Source organism: Coregonus lavaretus (assembly GCF_964263955.1).
Source record: "Coregonus lavaretus genome assembly, contig: HAP1_SCAFFOLD_119, whole genome shotgun sequence".
In the NCBI taxonomy this organism is placed as follows: Eukaryota; Metazoa; Chordata; class Actinopteri; order Salmoniformes; family Salmonidae; genus Coregonus; species Coregonus lavaretus.
In genome coordinates this window covers 459,090-473,150 of record NW_028164744.1, presented here as the reverse complement: position 1 = coordinate 473,150, position 14,061 = coordinate 459,090, and the positions used below count along the sequence as shown (strand labels likewise).

At 41.6% G+C, this 14,061-nt stretch overlaps 1 protein-coding gene across 1 annotated transcript; it reads left to right on the top strand.

The window, feature by feature from the left end:
* Positions 1-1,726: 1,726 nt before the first annotated feature.
* LOC311116668 (uncharacterized protein) lies at positions 1,727-12,843 on the top strand. The gene is made up of 2 exons (XM_084191724.1): positions 1,727-1,987; positions 10,481-12,843. Exons 1-2 carry the CDS (start codon positions 1,966-1,968, stop codon positions 11,644-11,646), a joined length of 1,188 nt encoding a protein of 395 aa, XP_084047850.1. The 5' UTR covers positions 1,727-1,965; the 3' UTR covers positions 11,647-12,843.
* The last annotated feature ends 1,218 nt before the right edge of the window (positions 12,844-14,061 follow it).

The window sequence follows — 14,061 nt, the reverse complement described above, 5'->3', positions numbered from 1 at the left end:
GCAGGAGATTGGGGAGTTCAGAGCATTAAATTGAAGATGATTCTCTGGTAACAGCTCTGGTGGACATTCCTGCAGTCAGCATGCCAATTGCACGCTCCTACAGAACTTGAGACATCGGTGGCATTGTGTTATGTGACAAAACTGCAAATTTTAAAGTGGCCTTTTATTGTCCCCAGCTCAAGGTGCACCTTTGTAATGATCATACTGTTTAATCGGCTTCTTGATTTGCCACACCTGTCAAGTGGATGGATTATCTTGGCAAAGGAGAAATGCTCACTGACAGGGATATAAACAAAATTGTTGTGCGTATGAAAAATGTATTATTTCAGGCTCATGAAATCAAAACTTTAAATGTTGCATTTACAGAGTATTAATAGATTTACAAAATAAATCTCCAAAGACAAATGTTTTAAGGGCATGAAAAATAGTAATGTTCTACTTTATCCCTGTAGCTCAGTTGGTAGAGCATGGCGCTTGCAACGCCAGGGTTGTGGGTTCGTTTCCCACGGGGGGGCAGTATGAAAATGTGATCACTCACTAACTGTAAGTCGCTCTGGATAAGAGCGTCTGCTAAAATGACTAAAATGTAAAGTGTATCGAAGGCTTTATAAAATCCCAAAAGAGAATAAAACTCTCATCAGAGACCAAATCTGAGTAATCTATGATATTTAATACCAGTGTGACATTATTCGAGATTTGTCTATTTCTCATCAACCCTGACCGGGACTCATCTATAACGGCATCCATAACCAGAGCTATTAGCTTAGAATCGTTATTTAAAAGACAAAGTGGACGCCAATTATCAATGAGTAACAAGTATTTTTTTTAGGTTAGAGTAATTAAACCTTTCGTTAGAGGGGCTAGCATACAAACTGGAGCACAGACTAGATCAATATGATGTTGAGAAATAGTGCATTGTGGGTAGTTTAGAAGATATTGGAAATAAGTTAATAAATATGTAAAAAAAAAAAAAAAACATAATAATGTTTGTACTTATAGGTAACCAGATTATGACTACAAATACGTTATTACGTCTTTAAAACGCCACTGTGTTGTTACATTGGTGAGTAAAAACTCATGCTTCCTACCCTTTAACTTTTTGTCTGAAAATAAAATCTACATTTTACTCAACTTCGTTACCCACTCCAGTCAGCAGATGGCGATGTGGGACTTTAAGGCTATGCTGCTAGTGTGACGTATAATCTAGTGGACGGGACGCTTCTTTCAACAGCAGCAACAGTTAGTCAGACACCTCGGTAGCTTGCTAGACAAAATAGCCCAACCAATAAAGCTCTTTAGACGCTTTCGTGTATATTAGCCACTGTGTTTTAAACCCACTTCTGTCGTCTAGTTAGTTATCCCATTTAATTTCATATTTACGGTGTTGTTGTTATTGGTCAGCTATCTGGCTGGTTAAGTTAGCACTAGCCTAGCTAGCTAACATCCCCGACCATGAGCTCACTAAGCTACTCTCCTCCTGCTAAAGAAGAGGAGGTCTGCTGGACGGAGAAAGAAGCTCTAGTGAAAGAGGAGGAGGAAGAGGAGGATGTTACAATACAAAAACAAGTAGAGGGTGAAGCTGTTACCGTGAAAGAAGAAGAGGAAGACGTTACAGTGAAAGAAGCGGAAGACGCGTTCAGAGTAAAAGAGGAGGAGGATGTTACAGTGAAAGAAGAGGAAGACGCGTTCAGAGTGAAAGAGGAGGAGGATGTTACAGTGAAAGAAGAGGAAGACGCGTTCAGAGTGAAAGAGGAAGAGGATGTTACAGTGAAAGAAGAGGAAGACGCGTTCAGAGTGAAAGAGGAGGAGGATGTTACAGTGAAAGAAGAGGAAGAAGCGTTCAGAGTGAAAGAGGAAGAGGATGTTACAGTGAAAGAAGAGGAGGAAAAGATAGAGGAGGATGCAGTTTTTGGAGTGAAGAAGGAGGGAGAGATTACTGTCACGTTGAAAGATGAAGAGGAGGAGATGGGAGATCTGATTAACACCAGTAAGTACCGCCTTAAATGAGTTTTTCACTTTGGATATTTGGAGTTCGCTCGTCAATTCAATGGAGAGAGATGCTATGCTACTAGCATCATGTTATGAAGTTGAAAAGCCATCTCCTATAGTGTTTTTTTCTCAAAGTTGTCGGTATGTCACCTGTCCTACTTATCAGTACACTCAGAACAACTTAAGCATTACGAAACTTCTATTAGATCAAAGTAAACATCACGTAGCACGTAAGCCATTCATTTAGTTGACCAACCTGGACCAGCTCACAGACCTCCATACAAAAACTCCACCTGCTGGAAGGAGAGATATTCCCGTGAGTTGGTTCTCTCTCTTCCTCTCTGGCTACACTAGCTTGTGCTAGCTAGCTAGTAATCTCCTTCCCAGACACTTCCACGCAGTGTGGGGACGAGGTTAGCCAGCTAGCTACATTCCCTCGGCGTAAAGCAGTGCTCGGCAGGCCGGGGCTAAGGACACAGTGAAACACAGACTTGCCGTGCAGGCTGTTGTGCTGCTTACAACTAGGTGGAAAACATTTGGCCACGTTAACTACCGCCGGCGACACCGTGATACAGCTGCCCAGTGGGAAGCACCTCAGGCCGGCATGCACCTCGAACACCGGTGATTTGGTATTTTATTAGGTGTAATGGTCGTTCGCACGGCTCGTCTTCCTGCTCCTGAAATCAGTAACGTGTTGGTGCTTTCAAGAGAACTTCGGAACCTCATAGTTAAAGTGTATGGAAGTTTGTTGTGTAGAGCTTCCTGTTGGTCGATTCCGATATTTTCCAAGTGGGGAAACCAAGGAAATGTTTCTATGAGTGTTCAAGTCGGAAATGTCAGAATGACCGATTCCCCAGTTGTCTTGAAAGCGGAAGGAACTAATTGGTAAGTCACTGTGACATCCAGTTGGTGACCAACTCTCGCTCGACCATCAAAATAAACACAACTCTTGAGTCACGGGATGTTGGGAAGCAAGGTGGTTGTCTGAAATGAGCCTCCCGATAAAACCCTCCCATTTTCCTCAAAGTTCGATAGAATAGTCAATTTAGTATCATTGTTTTTTTGAGGGATTTTGTTGTTTTGTTTTATCTAAGTTTTTCAACAATGTCTGCATTGAATTCAGCTTCAACACACGTAGCACAATCGCTAGCGCAGCGGCTAACCGTCTACCTCTTGTTGCACTTATAATAATAATAATATGCCATTTAGCAGACGCTTTTATCCAAAGCGACTTACAGTCGTGCGTGCATACATTTTTTTGTTTTTGTGTATGGGTGGTCCCGGGGATCGAACCCACTACCTTGGCGTTACAAGCGCCGTGCTCTACCAGCTGAGCTACAGAGGACCACACTTCAGCCAGTATGACTTTGAAAGGGCAGAACATAGAACCCAGCTCGTTGTCGGCCTTGCAATCATCCCTGCAGAAGGCCATGGAAGAAATGGGTAGAGTCAAGCACCATTCTTGAATCTCTTGAGTCTGATGTTTTCTCAGGTCAAGCGATCTCAGATGAATATGCAAGAAGATGTATCGGTCCTATTACAGAGGCAATATGAGGCAGAGGGTCAGAGATCAACGCTGGAGGACGACAACGACCGACTGATTTAAGGAAGTCCAGAAGAACGCCAAACCGTGTGAGGATCTCCACAGAAGCGTTCAAGATTCAGCTAACCGAGACAGGCTCCTCAATTTAAGACTTTTAGGGGTCAAGGAGGGTCTGGAGGATAGCAGGCCGCGGGAATGCGTGAGACGAATTATCTGGGAAGCTCTTGGGGTGGATCTGGACAAATCCGAGCTTCAACGGAGTCCACCGTTCCCTAGCAACAATACCACGGGAGAATCAGCCGCCTTAGACCGATCATCATCCGCTTTCTCAGGGATCTGGAGAGAGAGTACTGGCCGCTGCAGAAGGGAACGTATCGGGAGAAGAGAGAGGTGACTTGGACTAAAGCTTATGTTAGGGGCACAATAATAGCACACACCAGCAGAAAGAAAAGGGAAAATGGAGAAAGAGTTGGAAAAAACTAAAGTCTCAAATTTAAAGAGTTGGGGGAAAAATAGTTATCTGAGGAAAAATCCCAATTGAAACAAGTCTGTGATCTGAAGTTTCAATGACGTGAGATCTGTAACAAAAAAGGCAGAATATGTTTCTGCTTTGATGAAAGTGGTGAAAGAACAGGTCCATTATTGGCTGGACAATTGAAACAAAAAAGATGCCAGTTTTGTAACACCAGCTATTAAAAGTGGAAGTGTGGAGGTACTGACTGGTACAAAATATATTAACAATGTGTTTTATGACTTTTATTGGACTCTGAATGTAACTTAGACCCAGCTAAATTGAATGCCTTTTTCCAGGGGTGTCCCCAGATCAAATAAAGGATTTGGATGCTCCTATACTAGAATCTGATATAAGAACAGCCATCACCTCAATGAAGTCTGGAAAGTCACCAGGAGTAATCAAATCAAATTTTATTTGCCACATGCGCCCGAATACAACAGGTGTGGACATTTCTGTGAAATGCTTACATACAGCCCTTAACCAACAACGCATTTATTTTTAAATAAAAAAGTAAAATAAAACAACAACAACAAAAAAAGTGTTGAGGGGGAAAAAAAGAGCAGAAGTCAAATTAAAATAACAGTAGGGAGGCTATATACAGGGGGTACCGGTACAGAGTCAATGGGAAATAACAGTAGGGAGGCTATATACAGGGGGTACCAGTACAGAGTCAATGGGAAATAACAGTAGGGAGGCTATATACAGGGGGTACCAGTACAGAGTCAATGGGAAATAACAGTAGGGAGGCTATATACAGGGGGTACCGGTACAGAGTCAATGGGAAATAACAGTAGGGAGGCTATATACAGGGGGTACCAGTACAGAGTCAATGGGAAATAACAGTAGGGAGGCTATATACAGGGGGTACCGGTACAGAGTCAATGGGAAATAACAGTAGGGAGGCTATATACAGGGGGTACCAGTACAGAGTCAATGGGAAATAACAGTAGGGAGGCTATATACAGGGGGTACCAGTACAGAGTCAATGGGAAATAACAGTAGGGAGGCTATATACAGGGGGTACCGGTACAGAGTCAATGGGAAATAACAGTAGGGAGGCTATATACAGGGGGTACCAGTACAGAGTCAATGGGAAATAACAGTAGGGAGGCTATATACAGGGGGTACCGGTACAGAGTCAATGGGAAATAACAGTAGGGAGGCTATATACAGGGGGTACCGGTACAGAGTCAATGGGAAATAACAGTAGGGAGGCTATATACAGGGGGTACCAGTACAGAGTCAATGGGAAATAACAGTAGGGAGGCTATATACAGGGGGTACCAGTACAGAGTCAATGGGAAATAACAGTAGGGAGGCTATATACAGGGGGTACCGGTACAGAGTCAATGGGAAATAACAGTAGGGAGGCTATATACAGGGGGTACCGGTACAGAGTCAATGGGAAATAACAGTAGGGAGGCTATATACAGGGGGTACCGGCACAGAGTCAATGGGAAATAACAGTAGGGAGGCTATATACAGGGGGTACCGGTACAGGGTCAATGGGAAATAACAGTAGGGAGGCTATATACAGGGGGTACCGGTACAGAGTCAATGGGAAATAACAGTAGGGAGGCTATATACAGGGGGTACCGGTACAGAGTCAATGGGAAATAACAGTAGGGAGGCTATATACAGGGGGGGGTTAGACAGCTTCCTGGTTGAGTGTTTATAAGAGGAATATTGGCGTTATTATAATAATATAATATGATATTTAGCAGACGCTTTTATCCAAAGCGACTTACACTCATGTGTGCATACATTTTTACGTATGGGTGGTCCCGGGGATCGAACCCACTACCCTGGCGTTACAAACGCCGTGCTCTACCAATTGAGCTACAGAGGACCACCAATGTCATGCAATAAAATGCAAATTAATTACTTAAAAATCATACAATGTGATTTTCTGGATTTTTGTTTTAGATTCCGCCTCTCACAGTTGAAGTTGTTATTATGATAAAAATTACAGACCTCTACATGCTTTGTAAGTAGGAAAACCTGAAAAATCGGCAGTGTATCAAATACTTGTTCTCAAACATATACTCATTAAAATACAAAAACACAGTCATGGGAAAATATATTGAGACCTAGGTGTCTTTTACACATGTGTATACAGTGGGGAGAACAAGTATTTGATACACTGCCGATTTTGCAGATTTTCCTACTTACAAAAATCCATAAAATCACATTGTATTATTTTTAACTAATTAATTTGCATTTTATTGCATGACATAAGTATTTGATACATCGGAAAATCAGAATTTAATATTTGGTACAGAAACCTTTGTTTGCAATTACAGAGATCATACGTTTCCTGTAGGTCTTGACCAGGTTTGCACACACTGCAGCAGGGATTTTGGCCCACTCCTCCATACAGACCTTCTCCAGATCCTTCAGGTTTCGGGGCTGTCGCTGGGCAATACGGACTTTCAGCTCCCTCCAAAGATTTTCTATTAGGTTCAGGTCTGGAGACTGGCTAGGCCACTCCAGGACCTTGAGATGCTTCTTACGGAGCCACTCCTTAGTTGCCCTGGCTGTGTGTTTCGGGTCGTTGTCATGCTGGAAGACCCAGCCACGACCCATCTTCAATGCTCTTACTGAGGGAAGGAGGTTGTTGGCCAAGATCTCGCGATACAAGGTCCCATCCATCCTCCCCTCAATACGGTACAGTCGTCCTGTCCCCTTTGCAGAAAAGCATCCCCAAAGAATGATGTTTCCACCTCCATGCTTCACGGTTGGGATGGTGTTCTTGGGGTTATACTCATCCTTCTTCTTCCTCCAAACACGGCGAGTGGAGTTTAGACCAAAAAGCTCTACATTTGTCTCATCAGACCACATGACCTTATCCCATTCCTCCTCTGGATCATTTTTTTTACATTTTACAGATGGTCATTGGCAAACTTCAGACGGGCCTGGACATGCGCTGGCTTGAGCAGGGGGACCTTGCGTGCGCTGCAGGATTTTAATCCATGACGGCGTAGTGTGTTACTAATGGTTTTCTTTGAGACTGTGGTCCCAGCTCTCTTCAGGTCATTGACCAGGTCCTGCCGTGTAGTTCTGGGCTGATCCCTCACCTTCCTCATGATCATTGATGCCCCACGAGGTGAGATTTTGCATGGAGCCCCAGACCGAGGGTGATTGACCGTCATCTTGAACTTCTTCCATTTTCTAATAATTGTGCCAACAGTTGTTGCCTTCTCACCAAGCTGCTTGCCTATTGTCCTGTAGCCCATCCCAGCCTTGTGCAGGTCTACAATTTTATCCCTGATGTCCTTACACAGCTCTCTGGTCTTGGCCATTGTGGAGAGGTTGGAGTCTGTTTGATTGAGTGTGTGGACAGGTGTCTTTTATATAGGTAACGAGTTCAAACAGGTGCAGTTAATACAGGTAATGAGTGGAGAACAGGAGGGCCTCTTAAAGAAAAACTAACAGGTCTGTGAGAGCCGGAATTCTTACTGGTTGGTAGGTGATCAAATACTTATGGCATGCAATAAAATGCAAATGAATTACTTAAAAATCATACAATGTGATTTGCTGGATTTTTGTTTTAGATTCCGTCTCTCACAGTTGAAGTGTACCTATGATAAAAATTACAGACCTCTACATGCTTTGTAAGTAGGAAAACCTGCAAAATCTGCAGTATATCAAATACTTGTTCTCCCCACTGTATATATATATATATATATATATTTTACATTTACATTTGAGTCATTTAGCAGACGCTCTTATCCAGAGCAACTTACAGTTAGTGTACACTATGTACACTACCAGTCAAAAGTTTGGACACACCTACTCATTCAAGGGTTTTTCTTTATTTTTAACTATTTTCTACATTGTAGAATAATAGTGAAGACATCAAAACTATGAAATAACACATATGGAATCATGTAGTAACAAAAAAAGTGTTAAACAAAGAGATTCTGTAAAGTAGCCACCCTTTGCCTTGATGGCAGCTTTGCACTCTTGGCATTCTCTCAACCAGCTTCATGAGGTAGTCACCTGGAATGCATTTCAATTAACAGGTGTGCCTTAAGTTAATTTGTGGAATTTATTTCCTTCTTAATGCATTTGAGCCAATCAGTTGTGTTGTGACAAGGTAGGGTTGGTATACAGAAGATAGCCCTATTTGGTGAAAGACCAAGTCCATATTATGGCAAGAACAGCTCAAATAAGCAAAGAGAAACGACAGTCCATCATTACTTTAAGACATGAAGGTCAGACAATACGGAACATTTCAAGAACTTTGAAAGTTTCTTCAAGTGCAGTCGCAAAAACCATCAAGTGCTATGATGAAACTGGCTCTCATGAGGACCGCCACAGGAATGGAAGACCCAGAGTTAGCTCTGCTGCAGAGGATAAGTTCATTAGAGTTACCAGCCTCAGAAATTGCAGCCCAAATAAAGACTTCACAGATTTCAAGTCACAGACGTATCTCAACATCAACTGTTCAGAGGGGACTGGGTAAATCAGGCCTTCATGGTTGAATTGCTACAAAGAAACCACTACTGAAGGACACCAATAAGAAGAAGAGATCTGCTAGGGCCAAGAAACACGAGCAATGGACATTAGACCGGTGGAAATTGAGATATTTGGTTCCAACCGCCGTGTCTTTATGCGACGCGATGTGGGTGAACGGATGATCTCCGCGTGTGTAGTTCCCACCGTGAAGCATGGAGGAGGAGGTGTGGTGATGTGGGGGTGCTTTGATGGTGACACTGTCTGTGATTCATTTAGAATTCAAGGCACACTTAACCAGCATGGCTACCACAGCATTCTGCAGTGATACGCCATCCCATCTGGTTTGGGCTTAGTGGGACTATCATTTTGCTTTTCAACAGGACAATGACCCAACACACCTCCAGGCTGTGTAAGGGCTATTTTACCAAGAAGGAGAGTGATGGAGTGCTGCATCAGATGACCTGGCCTCCACAATCCCCCGACCTCAACCCAATTGAGATGGTTTGGGATGAGTTGAACCGCAGAGTGAAGGAAAAGCAGCCAACAAGTGCTCAGCATATGTGGGAACTCCTTCAAGACTGTTGGAAAAGCATTCCAGATGAAGCTGCTTGAGAGAATGCCAAGAGTGCAAAGTTGTCTTCAAGGCAAACGGTGGCTACTTTGAAGAATCTAAAATCTAAAATATTTTGATTAGTTTAACACTATTTTGGTTACTACATGATTCCATATGTGTTATTTCATAGTTTTCATGTCTTTACTATTGTTCTACAATGTAGAAACTAGTAAAAATAAAGAACAACCCTTGAATGAGTAGTTGTGTCCAAACTTTTGACTGGTACTGTATGTTATTGTTAGATGAAGTTATGGGCCAATTTGGCATACACTTAGTGTGCAAAGGTAGCCAAAGAGCATTTTACGACACAGAGCTTAATGTGAGTTTCCTTGAGTAGCACTCCCGATCTTGCTCTGATAATGTGTGGTAATATTCAGAATACATTGTGAAATCTTCGCTCACCATTGTTCCTCCATGCAGATATACTACATCCATAACTAGAGGTTATTAGCATGGAGGAGTTCAGATACACTACATCCATAACTAGAGGTTATTAGCATGGAGGAGTTCAGATATACTACATCCATAACTAGAGGTTATTAGCATGGAGGAGTTCAGATGTACTACATCCATAACTAGAGGTTATTAGCATGGAGGAGTTCAGATATACTACATCCATAACTAGAGGTTATTAGCATGGAGGAGTTCAGATATACTACATCCATAACTAGAGGTTATTAGCATGGAGGAGTTCAGATATACTACATCCATAACTATAGGTTATTAGCATTGAGGAGTTCAGATATACTACATCCATAACTAGAGGTTATTAGCATGGAGGAGTTCAGATATACTACATCCATAACTAGAGGTTATTAGCATGGAGGAGTTCAGATATACTACATCCATAACTAGTGGTTATTAGCATGGAGGAGTTCAGATATACTACATCCATAACTAGAGGTTATTAGCATGGAGGAGTTCAGATATACTACATCCATAACTAGAGGTTATTAGCATGGAGGAGTTCAGATATACTACATCCATAACTAGAGGTTTTTAGCATGGAGGAGTTTCTGCAGCCAAATTGTGTTGCATAGCAACAAACAGCAAACACAGAAAGGGTCCTATATTGGAGAGTAAAAGTCGTCTGGCACTCTGCTTAGGATTTCAACAACTTTAAACTTTAACTTATTTCTAGCCTACAGTCATCGATGTTACTACTAATGTGAAAACAAGACAAAATATGACTATTGTTGCTCACTTGACTGTATAAAAGACAATTGTCAAATAATTTAAGGCATCAATTGTTGTACAATTTAATGGGTACGCTCTGGGTATCACCTTTTACCTCAAATAAACAGTGTATTTCTGCTGTTGTGGTTCTTTAACCATCTGTCTGACTTTGTCGTTCACACAGGAGAGAGAAGTGGCTATCGTGGATCCTCTGGGGAGCCTCAACAACATGATGCTGACGAGGCAGAAAGGTCTCTCTCCAGATCAGAACACCTTAAGAAAAACCATCTGAGACCCACTGGGAAGAAATCTCACTGCTGCTCTGACTGTGGGAAACGTTGCAGGTGTTCATCAGAACTTAAAATACACCAGCGAGTACACACAGGAGAGAAACCTTATAGCTGTGATCAATGTGGGAGGAGTTTTACTCGGTCAAGCTACCTGATAGTACATCTGAGAATACACACAGGAGAGAAACCTTATAGCTGTGATCAATGTGGGAGGAGTTTTACTCGGTCAAGCTCCCTGATAGTGCACCAGAGAACACACACAGGAGAGAAACCTTATAGCTGTACTCAATGTGGGAAGAGTTTTGTTGCATCTTGCGATCTGAAGATACACCAGAGAACACACACAGGAGAGAAATCACCATATAGGTGTTCTCAATGTGGGAAGAGTTTTACTCATTCAAGCTCCCTGATAGTGCACCAGAGAACACACACAGGAGAGAAACCTTATAGCTGTACTCAATGTGGGAAGAGTTTTGTTGCATCTTGCGATCTGAAGATACACCAGAGAACACACACAGGCGAGAAATCTTATAGCTGTACTCAATGTGGGAAGAGTTTTACTCTGTCAAGCTCCCTGATAGTGCACCAGAGAACACACACAGGAGAGAAACCTTACGACTGCTCTGACTGCGGAAAGACTTTTGTTATTTTAAAAGATTTAAAATCACACCAGAGAACACACACAGGAGAGAAATCACCATATAGCTGTACTCAATGTGGGAAGAGTTTTAATCATTCAAGCTCCCTGATAGTGCACCAGAGAACACACACAGGAGAGAAACCTTATAGCTGTACTCAATGTGGGAAGAGTTTTGTTGCATGTTGCGATCTGAAGATACACCAGAGAACACACACAGGCGCGAAACCTTATAGCTGTACTCAATGTGGGAAGAGTTTTACTCAGTCAAGCGCGCTGATAGTACATCTGAGAACACACACAGGAGAGAAACCTTACGACTGCTCTGACTGTGGAAAGACTTTTGTTAGGTTAAGAGATTTAAAATCACACCAGAGAACACACACAACACAGGAGAGAAACTTTATAGCAGGAGATAAATGATATAGCTGTACTCAATGTGGGAAGAGTTTTATGCAGTCAAGTGGCCTTATAGTACATCTGAGAACTCACACAGGAGAGAAGACGTATAGCTGTGATCATGTGACAAGAGATACTCTGATAAAATATCTCTGATCAAACATCAGAAAATACATACATGAAGGAGTTGTTTCATGATATCAATGAAATAATGTCACAGTGTAGAATATTTAAACATTGTAGTAGGCATATTTTAATTAATATCACAATGTAGAACCCTACACGTTTCCCCCTGTTCAATTTATTTCAGCATGATATGGATATTAGCCTCTGGGAAAAATCCAGGCTCTGAATTGAAAGAGTATACATGTGATTTAACAAAAAGTGAAAGAAAAAAAAAGTTGTGTTACACTTACCTTGTTGGCAACCCACTTGAATCAAAATGCAACACTTCAAAATGTAGCTAGCTGTTTTCTACAAATTGTCCTTCAACCAGTGATGTACACATTATTCCCAGATTCCATGTGGTGTTTGAGCTATTCGTTTTAACAGGACGTGCAACCTCATCTCCCCCCTCTTGCGCAATTGATTTCAACATGATATCGATGAAATAAGTGTTGCGTTCCTTTGTTTAGCGACCCATAAATGTAAATGCATCACTCCAAAATGTAGCTGACTGTCTTCTGCAGGTAGTCCTCTAACCAGTGAGGTAAAAGTTATCTCCCATTTCCATGTGTTGTTTTAGTTGTGTTAGTTTCAACAGCAGGTACAACCTGATCTCCCCCATAATCGATATCAGTGATTTATTGTTGGTGCTTGTGCAGTTTATAAAGTGCTTGTTTTAATATGATTATTGTGGCACATTTGTGTAGATAGTACAGTTTCGGTTTCGGTTTTCAATATATCACAAACTGTTTTTGCATATTGGTTATTGATTTGGACATGTTAAAACTGTGTTTTGACATTGAGGTTTCCCACGTAGCAAAATGTCATTGAAAAGACATTGAAAATAAGACTATGCCTGATGTCCAATATAAACTCAGCAAAAAAAAAAGAAACGTCCCTTTTTCAGGACCCTGTCTTTCAAAGATAATTTGTAAAAATCCAAAATAACTTCACAGATCTTCATTGTAAAGGGTTTAGACACTGTTTCCCATGCTTGTTCAATGAACCATAAATAATTAATGAACATGCACCTGTGGAACGGTCGTTAAGACTTACAGATGGTAGGCAATTAAGGTCACAGTTATGAAAACTTAGGACACAAAAGAGGCCTTTCTATTGACTCTGGAAAACACCAAAAGAAATATGCCCAGGATCCCTGCTCATCTGCGTGAACGTGCCTTATGCATGCTGCAAGGAGGCATCCTCCCTCATGTGGTACCCTTCCTGCAGGCTCATCCTGACATGACAATGCCACCAGCCATACTGCTCATTCTGTGCGTGATTTCCTGCAAGACAGGAATGTCAGTGTTCTGTCATGGCCAGTGAAGAACCCGGATCTCAATCCCATTGAGCACGTCTGGGACCTGTTGGATCGGAGGGTGAGGGCTAGGGCAATTCCCCCCAGAAATGTCCGGGAACTTGTATGTGCCTTGGTGGAAGAGTGGGGTAACATCTCACAGCAAGAACTGGCAAATCTGGTGCAGTCCATGAGGAGGAGATGCACTGCAGTACTTAATGCAGCTGGTGGCCACACCAGATACTGACTGTTACTTTTGATTTTGATAATGTGTCCCCCCAGGGACACATTATTTGTGTGTGGAACTTGTTCAGTTTATGTCTCAGTTGTTGAATCTTGTTATGTTCATACAAATATTTACACATGTTAAGTTTGCTGAAAATAAACGCAGTTGACAGTGAGAGGACTTTTTTTTATTGCTGAGTTTACATTCGGTTTTAGTTGAAAATATGTATTTTCAGGTCGTTTTTTCAACGACTTGACAACAACTTAATTTCAACGTACTTGCAGCCTATAAACATGGACGCAGTATAATAAATTGGTCTATAATCAGTTTTATTAACAATCTTACATCACTCCAGTATTTCTTTACAACATTCAAGTGCTACTTGTCTTTATTCCACTACTGAAGAAGCATGACTCAAATAACCTACTCATATTTCAAACATCCAGCCTGACAAAATATACATTTTTAATTATTCAATGCCTCACCATTAAGTGAATTATTGCCAATACATATTAACAAAGGGGTGATCATTTGGTTTTGATATTTTATATTTACAATTCATGCAACATTTAGTAATCATAAATGATGCAACCAACTGACCATTTTGGGGTACAATTATATTGACATTTTTGCACTGCTTGTAGAATATCAGGGTTCATTCTCAGATGTGCCAACCCAAATGTACTAGAGTATGACATTGGGGACTCGGCCCCGATCCAACAACATGCCTATCGAGTGAACCCTGAAAAGA